Source organism: Oncorhynchus clarkii, chromosome 9 (genome assembly GCF_045791955.1).
Source record: "Oncorhynchus clarkii lewisi isolate Uvic-CL-2024 chromosome 9, UVic_Ocla_1.0, whole genome shotgun sequence".
Taxonomy (NCBI): Eukaryota; Metazoa; Chordata; class Actinopteri; order Salmoniformes; family Salmonidae; genus Oncorhynchus; species Oncorhynchus clarkii.
The window spans coordinates 44200411-44227072 of NC_092155.1; the positions used below are offsets into that span (position 1 = coordinate 44200411).

Consider the following 26662-nt stretch of genomic DNA (forward strand, 5'->3'; position numbering starts at 1 on the left):
GTAACATATCATGTTTGGCATGATGGGGAGGGGCTTAGAGGGGAAGGTGTGGCGGGAAATCTCCAGAATAACTTGATAAAAATATAAAAACAACCAAACATTAATATGGCTGCAGGGGCAGTATTGAGTAGCTTATTGTATGTATACTGGTGTTTCTGCAATACAAATAAATACATTTAAAAAACTGTTAGAGTGAGCAACAATAGTGGAATCGGCGGTTCACCTTCAAAATAAAAGTCCCAATTTGAAACGGATGCAAACTGATAAAAATGGTCAAATCATGCCACAATTGGACTGACTCAATAATGCTAAACAAGGTTGGATGTTGTCATATGAATTCAACTAAAGAACTGCATTGAGGGCATTCTGTATGCGCTGTACAGCCTAACCTATGGATTGTGCACCCATGAAACGGGGTATCAGCCTACTCCGATACATCCACAGAACACAACTATGTAGAGTTTACACAAATATTTGCATATTGGCTATTATTGGAGGACTTTGATTGTGAGAAACCACATTTCCAGTCAGTTTATTGTGTGTATTGGACATTCATATTTCACTGCTCAGCCTAACCTATGGATTGTACACCGATTAAATGGGGTATCAGCCTACTCAGTGACACTCGCAGAACAAAACTGTTAGAGTTTACACAAAAATTAGCGTCTTAGTTATTATTGCAGGACTCTGAAACCACTAAAATAAAACATTGCACCGAGGAGAACCCCAATGCCTGGACGTGAAATCGATCTGTTATTTTTAAAAACTTTTTGGCGGGCTTAAGGGATACTAAATTCATGAATAATTTTTTTATTTGAGACTATTCCAATGTCCTCAGAAATAACAATGTAGTCATTTAATGCTCAACAGTTGACCAAAATATATACTATGGCTTGCCTATATAAATGTCTTAATTTCTGTGATCCTGCTATCTAGCTTTCATCACAAGGGGGTGCAATTTGGCCATCAGTATAACTTGGTGCTGTGCACACTCATTGATCTACCATTCAGCCTGTATATCAAACAACCATCTCGCATTCAACATGTCAGAAACCAGGAAGCTTTTGTCTCCAGACATTAGGCCAATACATTGTGACCTAGTTATGGCACATTCCATGGGTCAAATTACAAATTGTTTAGTCAACCAAATTGCCACAGTGATACAAAGTCATGTAGATGAAGCAAGTTAAAATAATGAGGAAACTATGTTGACAAAACCCATCTTTGGCTGAGGGGTGACATTTTTAGTGGGTGGTGTGTTTGCCAGGAGCTATAACTTTAGTGAGTCAGCAAAGCAGACCATGATGGGCGGGTGGTGGGGTATTTATAGGACAAGATTACAGTTTTGCTCAAATTTGCTTGATGCACTTTTCAATGAGATATCCTTAACACTGCTGCTCACAAGCAAGGGGAGCAGATAGCTCAGTGCGTTGAGGTTTTAAAGACACACTTGTACTATATGGCCTATGTAACTGGTATAATTTCATTATTTTAGTTTAGCTTTTTACTATATTTTTATGGTTGAAATGTAAAAATAAAATGTATTCCCCGTTTTAATGTAGATTGTATCTAGAAGTGAAAATGCACTTGGAAAAAAAGTTTGATTTGATTCCACTACTACATACTGCCATAAAATTCCCTGTGCAATGTTGTCAGTGGAAACATTTATGAAATTATACTGGTTTACAGAAATGCAATCTCGTGCGACCAGGTGCCAAATCTAATCCCAGGGCAGTATTTAAATCTGGAGTAACACCACATCCATTAGATTCTCATGATTTACTACCCCTCCTCCATCCATCCATCTCTACTGTCAACATCTACTAATGACTCTCGTTCCTGGTCCCACTGTGGTTCAAACCCCCTTTTGTAATTACTGGGCTGGCCTGATCCCAAGACTTCATCAGATCTGCTAAACATACTGAGAACACTAATCCAGCCAGACCCACAAATCTAATCGCTATGGTCACTAGACCAGGAGGCTACACACACGGACATGCACGCATACACACACACACACGCAGAGACATGTACGCCCACATGCACAAACACACACACACACACACACACACACACACACACACACACACACACACACCTCAAAACCTAAATCTAAATGATTTCCAGCTTATCTTGGGTGTAGTCGATTCACCAGGACAGGATAGTTCCTTTACTTAAGTACTTCTTAGTTCTATTTTGTTGAGTCAGCAAGTATATCTAAACACTTAACAAACTGGCCAAATCCATTCCTATGCCTTTTCTATAGCCTGCTGTAGCCTGTCTCCTTTACATATATGAAAAGTCACTTTATCGCACTATAATCCACTTTAGAATTTTGATTGTATGATGTTAGGTTGAAAATGGATTGGTGTATTGTTTCAAATAATGTGTAACAGAGTTACATTCGTTATAAAGAGGCTGAGAAATTACACATAAGACTAAACATTGTAATAACCACACAATTGCATAAAACACATTCATTATTACATCCTTATGGTAATAACCACACTCGGTCTCCCCTATGCTGTAAGCATAACCCCTCCATACTTCCCCACCTCCAATACCCAGCACGTCCAGCAGCATTAAGCCCTGGCAGATGTTAATCTTCCCACTACACTGCCCCCAGAAACTCCACCCCCATCCGTTCCACCGACTGGTCCTGTGCCACCACATAATCCAAGGCAGGCCCACAGTGGCAAATAGGGCCATCTGTTCCAGCTCACAGATCTGTAACCCTCCACATCTGGACACTGCACGGGCGAGGCAAGGGGGAGATGGGAAGCCCCTCACCCTCACGGGCTCTAATGGGAAAGGATTGATATTTCTCTCTCTCTCTCTCTCTCTCTCTCTCTCTCTCTCTCTCTCTCTCTCTCTCTCTCTCTCTCTCTCTCTCTCTCTCTCTCTCTCTCTCTCTCTCTCTCTCTCTCTCTCTCTCTCTCTCTCTCTCTCTCTCTCTCTCTCTCTCTCTCTCTCTCTCTCTCTCTCTCTCTCTCTCACACACACACACCAGTCCTGTCACAGCAGCTCTCTGATTTCTTAATGTGATATTTGAGATGATTGTGGTTACATTATTTTATCATGTGTTTATCTTGTTGTTGGTGTCCTTTAGTAGTTGTTTCTTTGCAGCAATTCGACCATGAAGGCCTGATTCACGCAGTCTTCTCTGAATAGTTCATGTTGATATGTGTCTGTTACTTGAACTCTGTGAAGCATTTATTTGGGCTGCAATCTGAGGTGCAGTTAATTGCAGAATTCTGAGGCTGGTAACTCGAATGAACTTATTATCTGCAGAAGAGGTAACTCTGGGTCTTCCTTTCCTGTGGCGGTTGTCATGAGAGCCAGTTTCATCACAGCACTTGATGTTTTTTGCGCCTGCACTTGAAGAAACTTTCAAAGTTAAGGAACTTTTCCGCATTGACTGACCTTCATGTCTTAACGTGGACTGTTGTTTCTCTTTGCTTATTTGATCTGTTCTTGCCATAATATGGACTTGGTCTTTTACCAAATAGGGCTATCTTCTGTATACCAACCCTAGGTTGTCACAACACAACTGATTGTCTCAAACTCACTAAGAAGGAATGAAATTCCAAAAATGTACCTTTAACAAGGTACACCTATTAATTGAAATGCATTCCAGATGACTACCTCATGCAGCTGGTTGAGAGAATGCCAAGAGTGTGCAAAACTGTCATCAAGGCAAAGGGCAGCTACTTTGAAGAATCTCAAATATAAAATATATTTTGATTTGTTTAACACTTTTTTGGTTACTACATGATTCCATATGTGTTGTTTCTTTGTTCTAATGTCTTCACTATTATTCTACAATGAAAAAAGAAAGAAAGAAAGAAAAACCCTTGAATGAGTAGGTGTGTCCAAACTTTTACTGGTACTGTACGTTTTTCAGAATTTATACATATTCATAAAAAATGTAAAGCTCAAATGTCTTGAGTCAACATGTAGTCAACCCCCTTTGTTAACCCACATAGTAAGTTGTATGGACTCTGTGTGCAATAGTAGTTCTTATCATGATTTTCAAATTACTACCTCATCTCTGTGCCCAATACATTCAATTGTTGTGTGGTACTCCGGTGTTTTGGTTTCTTCCAGTTCTAACCACTGATTTCAGTCATTGGCACCATAATGCCACTATCTTTATCGCTGGATTTCTAGATTTGAACTGGTTCCAAGTCGTTTGTACCTTATTGGTGCTGTGGCAGTCAACGTGGTCATGGACCTCTGTCACTCTAATCCCTTTTGTGGACCACAGAGAAATTATTCATACTGTTCAGCTGCTGTTCAATTATTCAGAATGTTCAACTCACGCAAGGTGTAGTATTACTTCCTATGTTCTCTACATATTTTTTGCCCTGCAGGCCACCGCAGTTATCTCTGCAGGGTAAGCCACATTAAGTAGATGTGGATCATTGGACACGTGACAGGGATGGTATTGGTTTACATGCATCCATCCTCAGAGGGTGTAACATTGAGGCATTTGATTGAGTGAAGTTGTGTCTCACTTGCACAAGTGTGTGGCATCAGAATTCTAATGCTATTGTATAATTCAGCTGTTTGTTATTTCCGTCTCAATGTAGTAGACAGGGAGAGAGAAAGAGCAAGCAGTGACGTAGCAATTTTGAAATCTCTTCCTCTCTGGCAGTTTCGGCTTCCAACCCGAACTGGCCTCCAGCCATGTAACCATGGCGACAACAGGAATTCAGTGGACGAGGGAAAATCCTCATTCCCGAAAATCCTCCTTCCCCTCCTCCGCTCTCATCCTACTTCTGTCCACTCTGTATGGTGGCTCAGCTGACTGCACGGCATAAAGGATGAAGAGGGAGGCACTGGCAGAATGGCTCACCATCCCTCCACTCTGATCTTCATCAGGGGCGTGTTGGAGTCGGAGTTCTGTTCTGACTCAACACCACGCTGTTCATCCGTTCCCTTTGTTTGTGTGTGCCATGCCCACAGGCTTCAACTCTATGCCATCCAGTTGTTTTACAGCACACGAGACAGTATTGTTCATCTCCCTTCACTGACACTTTCTAACAGCATGCTGACTCCCAGTGCACGAGGCACTATTTCAGCGTGTATAACATCATTAAGGTCCACAAGGACATACAAATACATTATATAAATAAATGTAAAAAAAATAAAAATACCATCAGAACAATAACAGGACAGTGTTGTGTTATCCTATCAAACAGAACCTAGACAGTGATGTAGCTGGTATGACAGTGGTTATCTCTATTGCGTATTATCTCAGATAGTCTGCCAATTTTACTGTATTATAACACAAATAAGAATATATTCTATATTCGTAGGGTAAACAAATCTGATGACCACATGCCAAATAACAATGAGGGTGCCCTTCCATCCTCACCTCTCTGTTCTATGGCATGGGATATGGATGCCAGCTGTAGCATTATGGGAGCTGTGATTATTGAACCAAAACAAACAGATTTCATTGAGAGTAAAGGTCAACCCTATTGGCCACATATGGGATCCTTTGGTTGGACAGGGACATCTGCTCTTCTCTGTAAGATGCTACTGTATGTGGGTATACATCCATGAGACTGGACTAGAGAAATAGGACATTTATACAGGCCACAATTTCAAACAATACAACGGAAGTGGGATTTTTCAACCATATATAGGTTGTGTTGCATGTGAAAGAAGTGCTCCGTGTTGACATGTAACAGTTTTGTTTGACAGAGATAAATACCATTACATTACACATGCGTAGCAGGGTGTTTCTCGTTCCAAAAGGTTATTATTGCAAATGAGAATTGGTTCTCCATTAAGACACCTTGTTATATAAGAGTTAAATAAATAAAATACAAATATATTTGACCAATGTCTTCATTCAAAGAAACAAGACAGGTATGTGAAATCAAAGTTTTAAAGCAAAGTTAGTGTGTGCATTTTACCACTTTATTTTATCTCTTTACATTTTTGTTACATTGCACTTTGCAACCCCTTGATTATCTTTTCAAGGTGTTTGTTATGGTGCATCATGACAGAAAAAAAAGCCCTTTCATCTGTTTTTGGGATCTCAAATCTCATTGGTGGGTTACACGCGCCAGCAAATCTCATTGGTGGGTTGCAAGCGCCAGCAAATCTCATTGGTGGGTTACAAGCGCCAGAGACAGATACAGTTTGACTGAAGCAACGTAAGTGAGAGAGGTGGACACCCGCTCAAAACTCAGGTCTTGAAGCATCTGTGACTATGCTGGTTTTCATTTATGATCTACCAGTTGTTTCACTATTCTCTTAGCCAAACAATACACGTGACATCATTGACCTATAGCATTCATTCATCAATTTCACCTGGCTGCTACTAGCTGCTGGTCTATTGAGGATATAGAGGCCGACACAGGAAATGGCTGGAAGGCCCAAACATCAAGGATGATCAAGACGACAAAACACTGAATTCATTTTTACCTTAGCCCTCCTAGCTTGGAATTAGAGTCTTTGCCGATGTGACAATACTGTTACCATGTGAAATCCCCATACAAACAAGAGAAGACTTAATTTGTACAAAAAATAAATAAAACAACCAAAACATCAACAAAAGCTTCAGTATCAATATAAACCTTTTGTTCAAATGTAAAAAATAAATAAAATAATTATGCCTGAAACAGGAAAATACATTGGTCCACTTACAGTACAAGCTGTATAATATAATTATTTCCATAGTTACATTTGTAGGTCATAAATGGCAGGTTATTTTAGCATATTGTTCTATACAGTATACTGTACCTAATGTGTGATTGTTTTTTAACCAATATTACATTTGTGCTTGCCTAAGTAACAGACTGTTTGTGCTCTCTTGCCAACTCCTTAGGGCGTTGTCTCGCCAAACATAGTCAGGCTACATTTGTGCTCCAAAAACAGATATTGTAACAACATCCTCCATATTTACTTGATTTTGCATTTGAGAGTTTGTGTCACAGTTTAGTGTAACATCCATGTTGATTGCTCACGCTATCCAGTGTCTGTGTTCTATATTGTAACAATAGAATCTTCTCATTCAGCCTGCTCTTTGGTAAACAGAGGTTAAGTAAGTTGCTACTCAAATCACTGCAATGGACATAGTTATGTATTAGACTCCAGTGTGCCTGTCCCTTGTCCTCCTCTCTGCCCTTTTACCTCTCAGCTCAACCCAGATCTCAAAGAACCTGCAGCAGAGGAATAGTCCTCTTTGAAAGGGTGGTGCAAGTAATTTTACCTCATGTTAGATTTAAAGTACAGCCCAAATATAGTACTACGATTTCAAGGGAATGCTGGAGGATCTCTCCAAAGTAAGGTAGTAAGGCTGTGTACACTAAGGCAGTGCTAAGAAAACATTTGTATTATTCAAGCGTACGGTTTAACCCACTGCCCTAGCACCCCTCCTGGTGTGCCTCTGACTGCCACCAATGCGGCGAGCAGGAATTCACATGGTAAGAGCCTTTTAGCCCAATTCCTGGGCCAAATACTCCCTTGTTGTCCTTGACTTACTCTTCCATTTTCCTGCCCTTCTTCCTGGCCCTCTTACAAGGTATGTAGTCAGGGTCTGCAATGCCTGCAGTGACACTGAATCTGGTCCCAGATCACGCTCTTTCTCTCTCTCAGTCGTTGCCCTCCTCCTCGTCTGCCTGACCGGCTTTGCCCAGGCGCTGGAAGCAGTGGACCATAGAGGCCAGAAAGAAACTGGCTATGATGGCTACCACAGAGACGGAGATCCCCGAGAAGATGACTATGAGGATATCCGTGAGGGAGAGGTAGCCCCGGCACTCCCGGAAACTGGCCTCAGAGAGCAGACTCAGGGACATAAGACTCCCGTCCATGGGGAGGGAGCACTCCAACCCTTCCATACCTGAGAGGAGAGAGAGAGACAGAAAACAGTCTGGATCACAATCACTCTATGGTCCAAGAAATTAATTTAAATATATACAGTGTATTCGGAATGTATTCAGACCCCTTCTCTTTTTCCACATTTTATTACGTTACAGCTTTATTCTAAATTGATTAAATAAACTACACACAATACCCCATAATGACAAAGGGAAAACAGGTTTTTATAATTTTTTGAAAATGAAATACCTTGTTTACATAAGCATTCCAGCATTCCTGTTACTAGGACACTCGAAATTGAGCTCAGGTGCATCCTGTTTAAATGGATCATCCTTGAGATGATTCTACAATTTGATTGGAGTAGACCAGTGGTAAATCCAATTGATAGGACTTGATTTGGAAAGGCACACACCTGTCTATATAAGGTCCCACAGTTGACAGTGCATGTCAGAGCAAAAACCAAGCCATGAGGTTGAAGGAATTGTCTGTAGAGCTCAGAGACAGGATTGTGTCGAGGCACAGATCTGGGGAAGGCTACCAAAAACAAATCTGCAGCATTGAAGGTCCCTGGGCTGTAATGTAACAAAATGTGGAAAAAGTAAAGGGGTCTGAATACTCTCTGAATGCACTGTAAGTATGGTAATAGCTTAACAGTGAAGGTAACAGCTACACTCTGCCCTGTATGTTTAGTGGAATTTTCATCATATTGCATCTATTAATTCCTTTCAGATCTAAATGCGTGTTGGAGCTGACCTCTCTCTGATGACTGAATAAAAAGCCTACACAGGTTTTTTATTGTTGTCTTGTCTGTTCAAAGGACTGTTGAATAGCATGCTGACCATACAATTTGGAATGGCATGCATTGACCGTGGTTGAAATCCACCAAGAATGGCTAGTCTGTGATATCCTCCTACTGTAACAGTGTAAGTGAGGACACTGCGAGACCAGATGGGTGCCATTGTTTTGCCTTACAGGAGCTATAGCCTAGTACGCCTACAGTAGTAGCTACTATATTGTTTGTGTGTTCGTGTCTCATCATTTTCCACACCCATCGAATCCCATCACGTCCCAAAACCCCATTAATTTGATGTTTGTGTTTAGTTTTCCCTCTTATAATAGTGTAAACTATCAAGTGTTGAATTTACTCACTGCAACAGAGAACCACATTGCCATAAATCAACACCTAACACTCATGATTTTCTTTTAATAGGCATATAAATACATGTGCTTCGTGCCAGGCTGCGTTCCCTGTGTCGTCGTTTGGTGTGATTTAAAGAGCTTCACTGAACACCTGTCACAGACACACGTGACTCCTGTTACATAATTCCCATATAAGGTTTTTCCTTAGGATTTTCTCCAACTTTTCTTTATTCACCTCTCCAAGGCAAATATTCGTTTGTGAAATGTCCATGTTGCAATCAGATCTATCTGCTTTGGTTTATACAGAAGGAAGATAGTAATCTGCTCCAACCAGTGTATTTCTAGCAGACACCAGATCAACCCCCTGGGTAATAATAGAACAGAGACCCATTTATTGAAACTGAAATACATAAATATCTCATTTACATAAGTATTCACACCCCTGAGTCAATATATGTTAAAATCATCTTTGGCAGAGATTACAGCTGAGTCTTTCTGGGAAAATTTCTACGAGCTTTGCACTGTACAATATTTGCACATTATTCTTTTAAAAATTCTTCATGCTCTGTCAAGTTGGCTGTTGATCATTGCTAGACAACCATTTTCAAGTCTTGCCATAGGTTTTCAAGCCAATTTATGAAGTCAAAACTGTAACTAGGCCACTCAGGAACATTCAATGTCATCTTGGTAAGCAACTCCAGTGTATATTTGGCCTTGTGTTTTAGGTTATTATCCTGCTGAAAGGTGAATTTGTCTCCCAGTGTCTGTTGGAAAGCAGACTGAACCAGGTTCTCCTCTAGGATTTTTCCTATGCTTAGCTATATTTTCCGTTTATTGTTGTCCTAAAAAAACCCTCCCTAGTCCTTGCCGATGACAAGCATACCCATAACATGATGAAGCCACTACCATGCTTGAAAATATGAAGAGTGGTACTCAGTGATGTGTTGTGTTGGATTTGCCTCAAACATAATGCTTTTATTCAGGACATGAAGTTAATTTCTTTGACACATTTTTTGCTGTTTTATTTTAGTGCTTTATTGCAAACAAGATGCATGTTTTGGAATATTTGTGTTCTGTACAGGTTTTCTTATTTTCACTCTGTCACTTAGGTTAGTATTGTGGAGTAACTACAATTGATCCATCCTCAGTTTTCTCCAATCACAGCCATTAAACTCTGTAACTGTTTTAAAGTCATAATTGGCCTCGGTGAAATCCCTAAGCGGTTTCCTTCCTCTCCAGCTACTGAGTTAGAAAGGATAACTGTATCTTTGCAGTGACTGGGTGTTTTCATACACCATCCAAAGTCTAATTAATATACAGTTGAAGTCGGAAGTTTACATACACTTAGGTTGGAGTCATTAAAACTCGTTTTTCAACCACTCCACAAATTTCTTGTTAACAAACTATAGTTTTGGCAAGGCGGTTAGGACATCTACTTTCTGCATGAGACAAGTCATTTTTCCAACAACTGTTTACAGACAGATTATTTCACTTATAATTCACTGGTTCACAATTCCAATTGGTCAGAAGTTTACATACAGTAAATTGACTGTGCCTTTTACAAGGCAGCTTGGAAAATTCCAGAAAATTATGTCATGGCTTTAGAAGCTTCTGAAAGGCTAATTTACATAATTTGAGTCAATTGGAGGTGTACCTGTGGATGTATTTCATAGCCTACCTTCAAACTCAGTGCCTCTTTGCTTGAAATCATGGGAAAATCTAAAGAAATCAGCCAAGACCTCAGAAAAAAATTGTAGACCTCCACAAGTCTAGTTCATCCTTGGGAGCAATTTCCAAACGCCCGAAGGTACCACGTTCATCTGTACAAACAATAGTACGCAAGTATAAACACCATGGGACCACGCAGCCGTCATACCGCTCAGGGCGGAGATGTTTTCTGTCTCCTAGAGATGAATGTAGTTTGGTGTGAAAAGTGCAAATCAGTCCCAGAACAACAGCAAAGGATGTTGTGAAGATGCTGGAGGAAACAGGTACAAAAGTATCTATATCCACGGTAAAATGAGTCCTATATCGACATAACCTGAAAGGCCGCTCAGCAAGGAAGAAGCCACTGCTCCAAAACCGCCATAAAAAAACCAGACTACGGTTTGCAACTGCACATGGGGACAAAGATTGTACTTTTTTAGAGAAATGTCCTCTGGTCTGATGAAACAAAAATCTAACTGTTTGGCCATAATGACCATCGTTATGTTTGGTGGAAAAAGGGTGAGGCTTGCAAGCTGAATTACACCATCCCAACCGTGAAGCACAGGGGTGGCAGCATCATGTTGTGGGGGTGCTTTGCTGCAAGAGGGATTGGTGCACTTCACAAAGTAGATGACATCATGAGACAAGAAAATTATGTGGATATATTGAAGCAACATCTCAAGACATCAGTCAGGAAGTTAAAGCTTGGTCACAAATGGGTCTTCCAAATGGACAATGACCCCAAGCATACTTCCAAAGTTGTGGCAAAATGGCTTAAGGACAACAAAGCCAAGGTATTGGAGTGGCCATCACAAAGCCCTGACCTCAATCCAATAAAAAATTTGTGGGCAGAACTGAAAAAGTGTGTGCGAGCAAGGAGGCCTACAAACCTGACTCAGTTACACCAGCTCTGTCAGGAGGAATGGGCCAAAATTCACCCAACTTCTTGTGGGAAGCTTGTGGAAGTCTACCCGAAACGTTTGACCCAAGTTAAACAATTTAAAGGCAATTCTACCAAATACTAATTGAGTGTATGTAAATGTCTGACCCACTGGGAATGTGGTGAAATAAATCAATGCTGAAATAAATCAGTCTGTATACTATTATTCTGACATTTCACATTCTTGAAATAAAGTGGTAATCCTAACTGACCTAAAACAGGGAATTTTTACTAGGATTAAATGTCAGGAATTGTGAAAAACTTAGTTTAAATGTATTTGGCTAAGGTGTATGTAAACTTCTGACATCACCATGCTCAAAGGGATATTCAATATCTGCTTTTTTATTTTAACTCCTCTACCTACAGGTGCCCTTCTTTGCGAGGCAAACATCATCAAGTTTGCTGATGGCACCACGATTTTAGGCCTAATAACCAACAATGATGAATCCTTCTCTAGGGAGGAGGCAAGCGAAATGGTATTGTGGTGCCAGGACACCAACTCTCACTCAACGTCAGCAAATCAAAAGAGTTGATTGTCAACTTCAGGAAGCAGAGGAGGAAACATGCCCAATCCATATCGACAGGACTGCAGTAGAAAGAGTCAGCAGTTTTTAGTTCCTCGGCGTCCACAGCACCGAGGACTTGACATGGACCAACTACAACACCACTCTTGACAAGAGGGTGTAACAGCGTCTCCACTTCATAAGGCAGCTGAAGAAATCTCTTCTTCAAATACTACCGCTGCACCATCGATAGTGTCTCGACTGGTTGCAGCACATCCTGTTAAGAGAATTCATCATCATCAAGCACCCCAAACAGCCCAGCCACATGCTGTTCACTCCCTTACTGTCGGGAAGACGGTATCAGAGCATCGGGTCTGATACCAACAGGCTCAGACAGTTTCTATCCACAAGACATCAGACTGCTGAACATTTGAACTGGACTGACTCTCCGCACCTTAGCATTCATGCACTCACTCACTCACTCACACACCCACACATTCATCCATATGCGCGCACACACACCCACACACACACACACACACACACACACACACATTCATGCTACACACACATCACAACTGCTTCTACCATACTCCTATTATTATTGCTAAATAATGCACAATTAAACACCTTCCGCCCAATCCCCCCTTCCGCAAAACACGTGTAAATATTGGACTATAAATTGTGCCATCATATATTATACTTATGCAAAAAATATATATATATTCTACTCAGCCATTTACTATGTTTGTGTTCTTATCTTTTACTATTTCTTATTGTTGTTGTATTGTCAAGAAGGAACCAGAAAGAAAACATTTAGTTGGATGGTGTATGCCATGTGTATCCTGTACATATGACTAATAAAACCTTTCAATTATTGCATGATAAAAACAGAAGTGTGCAGAACAAGAAATATACTTATATTTGCACTCTGGGGATTACATATCATACCAGAATAAAATAAAATCATACACTGTAACAGATAATAATGGAACAGTACCAAATTACCTGATCAAATTGAAATCATTAGGATAAATAGATTATACTGTGGATTATTTTACTTATAATGATAAGGGGCATCAATGGGGCTATGGTTTCCTAGTAAAATAACCCAATCTATTCCACTAATGCACTAATCAGAATTATTTAAAATTCAATCGGTATTAGCTGTTTTTGGAAAAGGTATTCAATATAAAACATTCATCTAAATCACATATGGTGTACCTCAGTCATGATAATAAAGGCAGTTTCGGATGCTTCCATTTTGGCATGTCTGTGTTTGTAGCTGCTGTGGTCAGCAGTCAGAATACATCATTATCAAGTGTGTGTACGTGTGTGCGTGTGTGTGTGTGTGTGTGTGTGTGTGTGTGTGTGTGTGTGTGTGTGTGTGGTGAGTCACAGTCAGACCAGAAGGGGTTTTCCACATGCGGAGAGATTCAGTGACCTCATAGCTCTGTGATATTCCAGTCACGTGGCTCTCCTCTCATCTCACCATGCAGCACAACAAGCTCAGCCCAGACACTGGCTGTCCTGCTCTCTCTTTCTCTGTCTCTGTCTCTGGCTCTATCTGTGGAGAGGACCAGAATGCTAAATTGCAAATAGATGGAGAGAGTCTGTATGGTTTCGGTGTTGGTGGTGATGAGTTTGGGGGTGGGGAAGGGTTGAGTAACATAATGCCTACATTGTCTGGCGCTGCCTATAAAATCAAATTAAATCAGATTGAATGTGTCACATGCACCGAATACAACAGGTGTAGTAGACCTTACGCCGAAATGCTTACTTACAAGCCCTTAACCAACCATGCTTTAAGAAGTTTTAAGAAAATAATAGATAAGTAAAAAATAGAAAATAAAAGTAACAAATAATGAAACGGCAGCTGTAAAATAACAATAGTGTGGCTATATACAGGGGGTACCGGTACAGAGTCAATGTGCAGGGGCACCGGTTAGTTGAGGTAATTGAGGTAATATACATGTAGGTAGAGTTAAAGTGACTATGCATAGATAATAAACAGAGAGTAGCAGCAGCGTAAAAGAGGGCTCTGGGTAGCCCTTTGATTAGCTGTTCAGGAGTCTTATGGCTTGGGGTTAGAATCTGTTAAGAATCCTTTTGGACCTAGACTTGGCGCTCCGGTACCGCTTGCTGTGCAGTAGCAGAGAGTCTTTGACAATTTGTAGGGCCTTCCTCTGACACCGCCTGGTGAAGAGGTCCTGGATGGCAGGAAGCTTGGCCCCAGTGATGTACTGGGCCGTATGCACTACCCTCTGTAGTGCCTTGCGGTCGGAGGCCGAGCAATTGCCATACCAGGCAGTGATGCAACCAGTGATGCTCTCGAACCTTTTGACCATCTGAGGACCCATGCCAAATCTTTTCAGTCTCCTGAGGGGGAATAGGCTTTGTCGTGCCCTCTTCACAACTGTCTTAGTGTGTTTGGATCATGATAATTTGTTGGTGATGTGGACACCAAAGAACTTGAAGCTCTCAACCTGCTCCACTGCAGCCCTATCTATGAGAAAGGGGGCTTGCACGGTCGTACTTTTCCTGTAGTCCACAATCATCTCCTTTGTCTTGATCACGTTGAGGGAGAGGTTGTTGTCCTGGCACCACATGGCCAAGTCTCTGACCTCCTCCCTATAGGCTGTCTCATCGTTGTTGTTGATCAGGCCTACCACTGTTGTGTCATTGGCAAACTTGATGATGATGTTGGAGTCATGCCTGGCCATGCAGTGATGAGTGAACAGTGAGTACAGGAGGGGACAGGGCATGCACCCCTGAGGGGCCCCCATGTTGAGCATCAGCATGGCGGATGTGTTGTTACCTACCCTTGCCACCTGGGGGCGGCCTGTCAGGAAGTCCAGGATCCAGTTGCAGAGGAAGGAGTTTAGTCCCAGGGTCCTTAGCTTAGTGATGAGCTTTGATGGCACTATGGTGTTGAACGCTGAGCTGTAGTCAATTTATAGCATTCTCCCATACATTAGGTGTTCCTTTTGTCCAGGTGGGAAATGGCAGGGTTGACTGCAATAGAGATTGCATCATCTGTGGATCTGTTGGTGCGGTATGCAAATTGGTGTGGGTCAAGGGTTTCTGGGAAATTGGTGTTGATGTGAGCCATGACCAACCGTTCAAAGCACTCTACATGCTCTTGGGCACAGGGACTATGGTGGTCTGCTTGAAACATGTTGGAATTACAGACTCAGTCAGATACAGGTTGTCAGTGAAGACACTTGCTAGTTGGTCTGCGCATGCTCGGATTACACGTCCTGGTAATTCGTCTGGCCCTGCGGCCTTGTGAATGTTGAGCTGTTTAAAGGTCTTACTCATATCGGCTGCGGAGAGCGTGATCACACAGTCGTCCGGAACAGCTGATGCTCTCATGCATGCTTCAGTGTTACTTGCCTCGAAGCGAGCATAGAAGTAATTTAGTTTGTCTGGTCGGCTTGTGTCACTGAGCAGCTCTCGGCTGTGCTTCCCTTTGTAGTCAATAATAGTTTCAAGCCCTGCTATATCTGACGAGCGTCGGAGCCGGTGTAGTACCACACGATCTTAGTCCTGTATTGATGCTTTGCCTGTTTGATGGTTCATCAGAGGGCATAGCGGGATTTTTTTCTTCCTTGAAAGTGACAGCTCTACCCTTTAGCTCAGCGCGGATGTTGCCTGTAGTCTATGGCTTCTGGTTGGGGTATGTACGTACGATAAATGTGGGGACAACGTCATCGATGCACTTGTTTCTGAAGCCAGTGACTGATGTGGTGTACTCCTCAATGCCATCGGAGGAATCCCCGAACATATTCCAGTCTGTGCTAGCAAAACAGTCCTGTAGCTTAGCATCTGCTTCATATGACCACTTTCTTATTGACCGAGTCATTGGTGCTTCCTGCTTTAGTTTTTGCTTGTTAGCAGGAATCAGGAGGACAGAATTATGGTCAGATTTGCCAAATGGAGGGCGAGGGAGAGCTTTGTACACATCTCTGTGTATGGAGTAAAGGTGGTCTTGAGTGTTTTCTCCTTTGGTTGCACATGTAACATGCTGGTAGAAGTTAAGTAAAATAGATTTGAGTTTGCCTGCATTAAAGTCCCCGGCCACTAGGCGCGCCACCTCTGAATGAGCTTTTTCCTGATTGCTTGCACATAACATATACAGATACATAGTATTCATAGACCGCCACCCCTTGTCTTAACAGAGGTCGCTGTTCTATCCTGCCAAAAAAGCTTAAAACCTGCCAGCTGTATGTTATTCATGTCGTCGTTCAGCCACGACTCCGTGAAGCATAAGATATTACAGTTTTTAATGTCCTGTTCAAAATTTTGGGGTCACTTATAAATGTCCTTGTTTTTGAAAGAAAAGCACATTTTTTGTCCATTAAAATAACATCAAATTGATCAGGAATACAGTGTAGACATTGTTCATGTGGTAAATTACTATTGTAACTGGAAACAGCAGATTTGTTCTGGAATATCTACCTAGGCCCATTATCAGCAATCATCAATCCTGTGTTCCAATGGCACGTTGTGTTAGGTAATCCAAGTTTAGCATTTTAAAAGGCTAATTAATCATTAGAAAACCCTTTTGCAATTATGTTAGCACAGCTGAAAACTGTTGTTCTGATTAAAGAAGCAGTAAAACTGGCCTTCTTTAGACTAGTTGAGTATCTGGAGCATCAGCATTAGTGGGTTCGATTACAGGCTCAAAATGGCCAGAAACAAAGAACTTTCTTCTGAAACTCGTCAGTCTATTCTTGTTCTGAGGAATGAAGGCTATTCCATGCGAGAAATTGCCAATCCCTTCACAGAACAGTGCAAACTGTCTCTAACCAGAATAGAAAGAGTGGGAAGCCCTGGTGCACAACTGAGCAAGAGGACAAGTACATTAGAGTGTCTAGTTTGAGAAAAAAGACGCCTCACATGTCCTCAACGGGCAGCTTCATTATATAATACCCACAAAACACCAGTCTCAACTGGTAAGAGGTGACTGTGGGATGCTGGCCTTCTAGGTGATCGTAGTCTATTTTATTATTGATCGATTGTACGCTGGCTAGTAGGACCCATGGTAAAGGTAGATTACCTTCTTCCTCGATACCTGTGTATTTTTCTCCTGCGAATGATGGGGATGATTGCCTTGTCAGGCATCTGAAGTAAATCCTTCCCGTCTGACTCGTTGAAGAAAAAGTATTCCTCCTGAATGGGGTGAGTAATCACTGTCCTGATATGTAGAACCTCTTTTCGGTCATAGGACACAGTGGCAGAAACATTATGTACAAAATAAGTTACAAATAACAAGAAAAAAACATAAATATTATCACAATTGGTTGCGGGATCATAAAACGGCAGCCATGTCCTTCGGCGCCATTCTCATATAAACCTAAAATTGTCAACAAAACACTGCATCATATCTGTCATGAGTATGCATAGTGTCTTATATCAATGTGATTACAGTTGCCATGCTGCTATAGAGTTGGCATTATATAATGTTTGTGTATACGTTTGTGTGTGTGTGTGCAGTGGCATGTATTCATGGAAGCCAAGGAAAGCCAGACATCCCCCAAAAATTGACAAAGAAACAAAACATACAAGAATAATTTTGCTTTCGTCTCTCCGTGTTTCATAAATTTCCTTCAATTCGCAGAGGCTGAATGTACCGTATATCACCGGAGAAAGCATCCAAATGAGCAAAACAGCGTCCCTCTGTCCTAGTATGTGTAGCGAATCTATCTCATGCTGTCTGGTCAAAAAGAGAACGACGTTGTTGCCACCCATATCATTGAATGCAAGGGAAGCCAGCGAGCATTTGGCCACCCTTGATAAAAATAAATAAATGATAATATCCAATCAGTGTTGGCGCACCAAATAAACATGTCAAGCGAAGCCAGTTTGGATATGGCTTCAGACCAATCACATCAAAAGCCAATAGTCATTAACAGGAGAAAACTTTGAATTGTTACATCTTGTTGTGTTGTTGTCCTCCAGTGGCTAGCTAGCTAGCAAGCTAAAATCGTTCCTTTCCTAAATTAATCATGAATGGAGATAGGGATTTGGACTTGTGGTTTTACTTAATTCTCCGTACTAGCCAATGATTATAACAGCAATTCTGATCCAACTATAACTTCATACATTGTGCCCCTGGCCCGAGAGGATGGAAGTATGTATGCTAATGTTAACTAGCTTGCCCATGAAAGGATGTTAGGTTAACGAGCAACATTTTAGCAAAGTAGCCTAGGACAACAAAAACTAAAAGTGTGTACTGTATGACAGAGTCATAGACCATTTAGGCAACATGGAAAAGAGGAGGATGGCATTGGTGTTTCTCTACAAGTAGGATGAGTCTATTTGCATGCACGCGCTTACTCACGCATACACACACACACACACACACACACACACACAGAAATCAGTGCCATGGACAGCCACATCATGTTAAGCTTACGTTGATTGGACTAAATCGTTTTGGTTATCTTTTTAGTCACTGTTTTAGACTAAGCATAGGTGATTTGATGATGTTGAAATATTGAAGTTGATATGGTGTTGGAATAGTGGAGGCAGCTTCTGTTTTCTTAGGGACTTCCGGTAACTCTCTGTGGTTCTAAATCCATAGGTGTTAATTAGTCCGAAAATGTTGTAAACATTACCTTGCTTGACCATGCTGTAGGTTATGTAATTGTTTTATTTGTCATGTGCGCCGAATACAACAGGTGTAAACCCTACAGTGAAATGCTTACTTACAGGCTCTAACCAATGGTGCCAAAAAAAGGTGTGTGTGTGTGTGTGTGTGTGTGTGTGTGTGTGTGTGTGTGTGTGTGTGTGTGTGTGTGTGTGTGTGTGTGTGTGTGTGTGTGTGTGTGTGTGTGTGTGTGTAAGTAAAGAAATAAAACAACAGTAGAAAGACATTTGAAAAAAGAGTAGCAAGACTATATACAGACACCTGTTAGTCAGGCTTATTGAGGTAGTATGTATATGTAGGTATCGTTAAAGTGACGATGCATATATGATGAACAGAGAGTAGCAGAAGCGTAAAAAGAGGAGTTGGCGGGTGGTGGGACACAATGCAGATAGCCCGGTTAGCCAATGTGCGGGAGCACTGGTTGGTCGGGCCAATTTAGGTAGTATGTATATGAATGTATAGTTAAAGTGACTATGCATATAAGACAAACAGAGAGTAGCAGCAGCTTAAAAGAGGGGTTGGGGAGGGGGGGGCACACAATGCAAATAGTCCGGACTCCTGTTCAGGAGTCTTATGGCTTGGGGGTAAATACTGTTGAGAAGCCTTTTTGTCCTAGACTTGGCTCTCCGGTACCGCTTGCCATGCGGTAGTAGAGAACAGTCTATGACTGGGGTGGCTGGGGTCTTTGACAATTTTTAGGGCCTTCCTCTGACACCGCCTGGTGTAGAGGTCCTGGATGGCAGGCAGCTTTGCCCCGGTGATATACTGGGCCGTACGCACTACCCTCTGAAGTGCCTTGCGGTCAGAGGCCGAGCAATTGCCGTACCATGCAGAGATGCAAACGGTCAGGATGTTCTCCATGTTGCAGCTGTAGAACCTTTTAGGGATCTCAGGACCCATGCCAAATCTTTTTAGTTTCCTGAGGGGGAATAGGCTTTGTTGTGCCCTCTTCATGACTGTCTTGGTGTGATTGGACAAATCTAGTTTGTTGTTGATGGGGACACCAAGGAATTTGAAGCTCTCAACCTTCTCCACTACAGCCCCGTCGACGAGAATGGGGACGTGCTCGGTGCTCCTTTTCCTGTAGTCCACAATCATCTCCTTAGTCTTGGTTACATTGAGTGATAGGTTGTTATTCTGGCACCACCCGGCCAGGTCTCTGACCTCCTCCCTATAGGCTGTCTCGTCGTTGTCGGTGATCAGGCCTACTACTGTTGTGTCGTCAGCAAACTTAATGATGGTGTTGGAGTCGTGCCTGGTCATGCAGTCGTGGGTGAACAGGGAGTACAGGAGAGGACTGAGCACACACCCCTGGGGAGCTCCAGTGTTGAGGATCAGCGTGGCAGATGTTTTGCTACCTACCCTCACCACCTGGGGGCGACCTGTCAGGAAGTCCAGGATCCAGTTGCAGAGGGAGGTGTTTAGTCCCAGGAGCCTTAGCTTGGTGGGCACTATGGTGTTGAACGCTGAGCTCTAGTCAATGAACAGCATTCTCACATAGGTGTTCCTTTTGTCCAGGTGGGAAAGGGCAGTGTGGAGTGCAATAGAGATTGCGTCATTTGTGGATCTGTTTGGGCGGTATGCAAATTGGAGTGGGTCTAGGGTTTCTGGGATAATGGTGTTGATTTGAGCCATTACCAGCCTTTCAAAGCACTTCATTGCTACGGACGTGAGTGCTACGGGTCTGTAGTCATTTAGGCAGGTTGCCTTTGTGTTCTTGGGCACAGGGACTATGGTGGTCTGCTTGAAGCATGTTGGTATTACAGACTCAATCAGGGACATGTTGAAAATGTCAGTGAAAACACCTGCCAGTTGGTCAGCACATGCCCGGAGCACACATCCAGGTAATCCGTCTGGCCCCGCAGCCTTGTGTATGTTGACCTGTTTAAAGCTCTTACTCAAGTCGGCTACGGAGAGTGTGATCACACAGTTGTCCGGAACAGCTGATACTCTCATGCATGCCTCAGTGTTGCTTGCCTCGAAGCGAGCATAGAAGTGATTTAGCTCGTCTGGTAGGCTCGTGTCACTGGGCAGCTCGCGGCTGTGCTTCCCTTTGTAGTCTGTAATAGTTTGCAAGCCCTGCCACATCCGACGAGTATCGGACGAATGGTGAAGATGTTGCTCTAAGGTTTTATAATGGAACAAATGTGTGTTTGAATTTATTCTGCTACTGTGTCTTCTTGTTGTCTCGACCTTAGCCTATACTGTATATCACGGTGCCAAGGCATATGAACAGGTTATAGAGCAAACAATGCAATTATCACAACACATACAGTGCCTTTGGAAAGTAGTCAGACCACTTGATTTTTTTCAACATTTGTTACGTTACAGCCTTATTCTCAAATTGATTACATTTAAAAAATCTTCAGCGATCTACACACAATAGCCCACAATGACAAAGCAAAAACACGTTTTTAGAAAGTTTTGCAAATTTATTAAAAATAAAAACAGATCTGAGGAAGGGTACCAAAACATGTCTGCGGCATTGAAGTTCCCGAAGAACACCTCCATCATTCTTAAATGGAAGACGTTTGTAACCATAAAGACTCTTCCTAGAGCTGTCCACCCGACCAAACTGGACAATCGGGTGGGAAGGGCCTTGGTCAGGGAGGTAAGCAAGAGCTCCAGAGATCCACTGTGGAGGTGGGAGATCCTTCCAGAAGGACAACCATCTGCACAGTGCCAAGACAACGCAGGAGTGGCTTCGGGACAAGTCTCTGAATGTCCTTGAGTGGCCCAGCCAGAGCCCGGACCTGATTGAAACATCTCTGGAGAGACCTGAAAATAGCTGTGCTGCAACGCTCCCCATCCAACCTGGCAGAGCTTGAGAGGATATGTATAGAAGAATGGGAGAAACTACCGAAATACAGGTGTGGTACTGTCACAGCGTTGTGAGCATACATTTTACTTTATTATAAATGTCGCCAACAAAACAAGAAACAACAAAAACGACCGTGAAGCTTACTAGGGCTGTACAGGCCACTAACAAAGTCAACTACCCACAACTAAGGTGGCAAAACAGGCTGCCTAAGTATGATTCCCAATCAGAGACAACGATAGACAGCTGCCTCTGATTGGGAACCACACTCGGCCAACCACACAGAAATACAAAACATAGAATGTCCACCCCACATCACACCCTGACCTAACCAAAGTAATAAAGTAAAGTAATAAAACGGCTCTCTAAGGTCCGGGCGTGACAGGCACGCTTGAAGCATCATACCCAAGAAGACTCAATGCTGTAATCGCTGCCAAAGGTGCTTCAACAAAGTACTGAATAAAGGGTCTGAATACTTATGTCAAATATTTGTCAATGTGGGGTATTGTGTGTAGATTGATGAGGGGGGGAAACAATTTAATCGATTTTAGAATAAGGCTGTAACATAACAAAATGTGGAAAAAGTCAAGGGGCCTGAATACTTTCCAGAAGGCACTGTAGATTGTAATATGGCTATTTTGGGGGGTGAGGTGGGGGGGGCTTGGCTTCCCTGGTGATTTTACCCACGCACCGTGTGTCACTCGCAGAGCGATGGAGTATCTTTTACAGTGATGGAACATTAGACTAGATAATGTCAGTGTCAATGGCATGCTGTCATCAGTATCAAATGAAGTGTAGTTGTGAATAATAGATGCTGATTGTTCATCCTTGACCTATGCTGTAGTGTGATTACACACATTCACCTACAGGCACCGTTCGTGATATATCCCCAGTGAATGCGTCTTAAACGGGCAATCTGAGGCTCAAACATTAACAGAGTGGTTATCTTCTTCAAGAATCAATGGGCATATTAATTTACAAGTTTAAAAAAACGTATCTGCCAATTGCAGTTGCCTCTTTATCTGAGCTTTGTTGCATCTTGTTGATACAGTACCTGAGAGTACACTAGGCTTCAATGTGTCTATTCATGTTCTCAGATGCTTAACAGATCAAGACGATCTCAATCAGGATCTGACAGAGCAATGTCCCTGACAGCAAAGTGGGGAAAAGAAAGTTGTTACTGTTTGGGTCAGTGAAATTACGGTGTCCAATGAAATTACAGTGTCCAAGAGAAAATGACGTTTTTGACTTATCCCACAAACCCAGTGACTGGGCTTGATTGAATGGCTCTGTGGAAGTGTCCAGTTCAGCAAGTGGTCCATTATTCCGTGCCCTTCATTCTCCAGTTTGTTCACGGCTGTAGCTCACACAAGAACATTGATTGTGATTTGCCTCAGAGAGTCAGGAATTGAGTGATCAGTGAGTAAAGGTCTCGTTTAGTCTAATCCATCAGAGCTCCATTTCTTCCTAGTGTATACATTCCGATCCATGTTTCTAGTCTGCCCCCTTGTCAGAATGATGAAAAGATGATTATGGCATTCAACGAGTTTCTCATAAAGGCAATGGGAAGGAGTAAGTCTGCCTGTGTGTCAAATACACTGTACAACCCATATGTCCTTTAGGTTAAGATACAGTAGAGGTTTCCTGTGGTTAGCCCTACTAAAGGTGCTAAACCAGGCATAAGGCCAGAGCCTACAGTTGCTAAGGCCTATAGAAGAGCATGTAGGAAGCACCATAGTGTTGGTGTGTATATGTGTCTGTGCTCACTGAAAACTAGGTGTTAATGTGCCCCCAAATCATTTTGTTACTATAACCTGGAGCCCAGGGCACAGCTTTTGAAATGAAATCTATTGTGAAGATTGCCAATGTGCCAATTTGATCAATTGATATGATCCATAGAACACCCTGTTGCTTTGATTAGCGTACTGTAATAACATAGGCTGTGTCCCAAATGGCACCCTATTCCTTATGAACCCTGGTCAAAAGTAGTGCGCTATAAAGGGGAAAGGGTACCTTTTGGGATGTAGCCACATAGCTTACTTCAATACAGGCCCTAATTCCAGCTGACATTGGTGTACCTCATTTGTATGGCTCTTAATAAAGATGTAAGAGGGTGAAGTAGCACTAGCCTAACTCTCTTGGGAAGCAGTTAATATGTAAATATGGAGTTGGACGTCCACTCACAGAGCGTTTGCTCAGGTCAGAGCTCACCATAGCACTGGAGCTCCGGAGAATGAGAGTGAGCATATACTGCGTGCAATAACCTGTCAGCACTGCAAACAAGGAATATTTATGTAGACAATACCCTCACTGTCTATATATATGGCAACACTACAGAGTGTGGATCAGAAGCTATATGTAATGCTTATTGTCTGTAATTACATAAACAATGCGGGTATATTATGATCAATCAAGTGATTCAGATCCCATTGAATTTGATTCCCTGGCCTCATATATTTTTCATCTTGAAGATCTTACATGTGATCTACCCACTCGATATTTTGGTGGACACACTCTTACAAAAAAAGGTGCTATCCAGAACCTAAAAGTTTTAATTGGCTGTCCCCGTAGGAGAACCCTTTGAAGAACCCTGCTTGTATGTGTGTGTGTGCATGTGCATGTTCTAAAATCACAACAAGGAGACTGTTTATTGACACTATCCAGGTTTCTTACTCAAACACTGCACTCTTAGAAAAAAAGTGGAAAGGGTTCTACATGGAACCCAAAATAGTTTTTACCTGGAGCCAAAAGAGTTCTACATGGAACCCAAAAAGCGTTCTTCCATCAGAGTAAGAATGTTTTTTTTTAAGAGTGCAGTTTTTGAGTATGAAACCTGGATAGTGTCAATAAACAGTCTCCTTGTTGTGATTTTAGAACATGCACATACAAACACACACACACACACACACACACACACACACACACACACACACACACACACACACACACACACACACACACACACACACACACACACACACACACAAGCAGGGTTCTTCAAAGGGTTCTCCTACGGGGACAGCCAATTAAACCTTTTAGCTTCTAGATAGCACCTTTTTGTGTAAGAGTGTGTCCACCAAAATATCGAGTATAATATCTGAGAACTCACTCTAATGAGGCATATGGTTAATTCATTATTCAGACACAATCTGGTATCTGTAATCTGGGACCCTCCACTCGTCTTCCAGAATTATCTTCTCTCTTTCGAATACTTATCAAGATGTTTCAGAGTGATCTTATGACAGCATTGAACTGTCCATATCCATACAGAATTATCAGTAGTATGAGCAACAAACTGCACATGAAATAAATGACGATGAGGTTGTTCGCCAATAGCTCTTTACTCAATATTAGACAATTGAAAATAAAGAGGAGGAACCATATTTGTAGACACACAGTGTAGAGATATTTCATACTAAACACTGTTATGCACGTTACGTTATCTGTCTTTTAGTGTACTGTGCAGTTTTGGATTCTAATTCTGTAACCGATTGGCTTATAGTGAGTTGTTTGAATCCAAAACAAGTGGGCTGACAAAATAGTGGTTTTATATGTCCTAGTACAGGCAAAGATGTTAACGTGCTGTTAAGCAGCTTACATACCCGTTGGAAGCTTGTGGCGGTTCTCCATCAGCCACACAAAGAGTTTAGCAAAGTGACAGTTGCACACCCAGGGGTTGCCCTCCAGGCGCAGCACCCGGAGTGAGGTTAAAGGCTCCAGCACCCCCACGTCCAGCCCCTGCAGGCCGTTTCTCTCCAGCTCCAGCACCCGCAGCGAGGTGAGACCCAGGAAAGCGTCCTCCTCCACCTGGCTAAGATAGGGGTTGTTCCCCAGCCGCAACTTAATCAGGCTCCTGGACTCTCCAAAGGTCTCTGACTGGATCTCTGTCAGGTTGTTGCTGCCCAGGTCCAGGAAGACCAGGCGGGACGATGTGCTGAGAGTGCCAGGCTCCAGCCCAGACAGGGAGTTATTCCTCAGGTCCAGGTAGACCAGGTCACTGTACAGAACCAGGAAATCCGAGGGGATCAAGGGAATCCAGTTGTCAGAGAGCAGGAGGCGCCGGACATCCAGGGGGATGGGGCTTGGGAGGCGGGTGAGACCTTGGCCCTGGCAGTCCACGGTGTGGTGGTCTGGACACAGGCAGCTGGACGGACAGTTGTGGCCCCGAGTCAGCAAGGTGGAAGAGAGCAAGGCAAGGAAAGGCTGAAGCCAGTTAATGCATGGTAACATTGTCAAGGGGGTAAGAGGGAGAGTAAGACTTTAGGTAGGGTAGGGGAGGGGGAGGTTGGGAGGAAGGGGGCACAGGACAGGAGAGGGCACGGGGGGTGGGTAGAGATCAAGAGGTGGGAGATTAAGGAAGGGGAGGGGGAAGCAGAAGGAGGAAAGGAGTCAATGTCCTGGCGCTGGCATCTCTCTTCCGCTTGGTGTATAATCTACAAAGGCCTGGCCATCGAGTGGCAAGAGAGATGCGGAACAGTGTTTTCCAGGAGATCATGTAGCAAGCCGTCTGTATCGAATAGCAGCCTGCTGGCTTTGAGGGAATAAGGGGAGGAGTGAGAGAGCAGGATCGAGCGAGAAAGAGGGAGGGGGGGGGGGGGGGGTGTGGATTAACACAGAGGTAAATAGCAACTAGCGAACCAGAGACACGCTGGGGAGGGGGTGTGTGGGGGTCGAGGGACGGAGGGCGGTAGGGTAAGCCAGGAGGGGGTGTGAACTTGCAGTCGCCCCTCAGAACAGTTAACGAGTGACGCCATCTGTGAGTCAAAAGAAGAATATCATGTGAGTATCTTAGCATTGGAAGGCTAGACTCACTTAAAACATGGGTGTTTGTATCCAAACGTTTGCCTTTTCTTCTTGTGCTCAGAAGCTACCGTCAGTGGCTCGCTGTCCAATTGACATCACATTCCCAACTCACATGTTGCATTTCGCATTTCGCTATACTCACAATAACATCTACTAACCATGTGTATACATTTGATTTGATTTGATGATGTCAAATGGCTCCCAGAATCCCTGGAGGAAAATCATCCTGATGACTCCTGACCGTGAACTTCTGGAAACAT

At 42.8% G+C, this 26662-nt stretch overlaps 1 protein-coding gene across 1 annotated transcript; it reads right to left on the bottom strand.

Moving 5' to 3' along the window:
* Window positions 1–7526: 7526 nt before the first annotated feature.
* LOC139417241 (leucine-rich repeat-containing protein 38-like) lies at window positions 7527–26091 on the bottom strand. Its single transcript, XM_071166489.1, has 2 exons — window positions 25202–26091; window positions 7527–7858 (listed from the first exon to the last, which is right to left on the bottom strand). Exons 1-2 carry the CDS (start codon window positions 25827–25829, stop codon window positions 7611–7613), a joined length of 876 nt encoding a protein of 291 aa, XP_071022590.1. The 5' UTR covers window positions 25830–26091; the 3' UTR covers window positions 7527–7610.
* Window positions 26092–26662: the final 571 nt, after the last annotated feature.

Coding starts and splice junctions, on each gene's coding strand:
- LOC139417241 (XM_071166489.1), bottom strand. CDS start 25,829: ATGTTACCATGCATTAACTGGCTTCAGCCTTTCCTTGCCTTGCTCTCT. Junction 7,859..25,201: donor CCGCCACAAGCTTCCAACGG/GTATGTAAGCTG, acceptor CTCTCCTCTCAG/GTATGGAAGGGTTGGAGTGC.